Source organism: Odontomachus brunneus, unplaced genomic scaffold (genome assembly GCF_010583005.1).
Source record: "Odontomachus brunneus isolate Ranch 3 - 2012 unplaced genomic scaffold, Obru_v1 Obru_scaffold_059, whole genome shotgun sequence".
Lineage (NCBI taxonomy): Eukaryota > Metazoa > Arthropoda > Insecta > Hymenoptera > Formicidae > Odontomachus > Odontomachus brunneus.
This window is the reverse complement of record NW_022639509.1, coordinates 946,828-947,879: the sequence shown is the minus strand read 5'-3', so window position 1 is coordinate 947,879 and position 1,052 is coordinate 946,828. Positions and strand designations below refer to the sequence as shown.

The 1,052-nt window shown below is 34.8% G+C and overlaps 1 protein-coding gene across 3 annotated transcripts in view; it reads right to left on the bottom strand.

Annotated features, from left to right (window-relative positions):
- Positions 1-304: 304 nt before the first annotated feature.
- Positions 305-1,052, bottom strand: part of LOC116845959 — a 54,347-nt gene continuing 53,599 nt past the window's right edge. For all 3 annotated transcript variants that reach the window (XR_004378373.1, XM_032819220.1, XM_032819222.1), the window contains one exon: positions 305-490. Coding sequence is in view for 2 of the 3 variants with exons in the window: in XM_032819220.1 (XP_032675111.1) it covers positions 307-490 (184 nt within the window). In the remaining variant the exon portion in view is untranslated. The remainder of the gene's footprint in view (positions 491-1,052) is intronic.

The following is a 1,052-nucleotide window of genomic DNA, read 5'->3' as shown; positions in this document are numbered from 1 at the left end:
CAAATTCCTATCCTGGATTAAGGCTCCTGGCCCCTGGCATTGTCTATCTCTCTTTAATGATGTCAGAAGCGAGAAAATGCATGTTAAAAATTCTTGCGAAATATATTGAAATGAAAATATATATCCTAAAAAAATATATTGTAAATTAATCTGAATAGAAATAAGCGAAGAAATAAGTTAAGAAGATGAATTGTATGTAATTTACGATAAATTATTGATTGTTAGAACAAAGAGGGAGTGCACGGAATATCTTACAAATTTGTTTAATCGATTGCAAGTGTTACTTTATGAATATATCTTTTTATTTTAACGTATTTCGCAAGAATTTTTAGCGTGCATTTTCTCGCTTCTGACGTCATTAAAAAGAGATAGACAATGCGAGGGGCCAGGAGTTTTAACCGTGAATAATTTAAAGAGCTCGAACGGCGAATGCTGACATTGTTGTGCTCGCTCATTTGTCTTCTCCGTGTCATCGCAAGCTTTGCCAGACCTGAAACAGAATAGAATTTTGCTAATTAGCAACAGCAATTGAAGGTTTCTTCCGATTCGGAATAATTGAGGATAAGAAAGTACTCGGCACGAAAGTTAAGTTAGGTTAGACTAGATTTAAAAAGAATACAATCTTTCCGCGATTATATATTTCTCAATTAAATTTCGTAAAAATGGAATGTGCTAGTCACCCCTTCAGTATAATTCTGTTGTTCACGATGACCTCAGCAAGACAATCTCACTGCCGTAGTGTCATGAATACTCTCGAATGCACGATAATCAACTTGGAAAAATGTGGAACCGCGCACTCCGTTTCTCGACTGTTCGCCGTGTTACAACGTTAAACGTTGTTTTAAGGGAAAAGCGCGCGTGGCGTGCCAGGCACGCCAAGCACTGACTACGCATATTTTGTTTTTAAAGTTAACTATCACTTGTCATGCCGAGTTTCATTTGAGTTCCATCGTTATATTATCTATATCCTTATCGGACCCTGCATTATATTATTAATATTTCGCGTTTATATATATATATATATATATATATATATATATATATATATATAT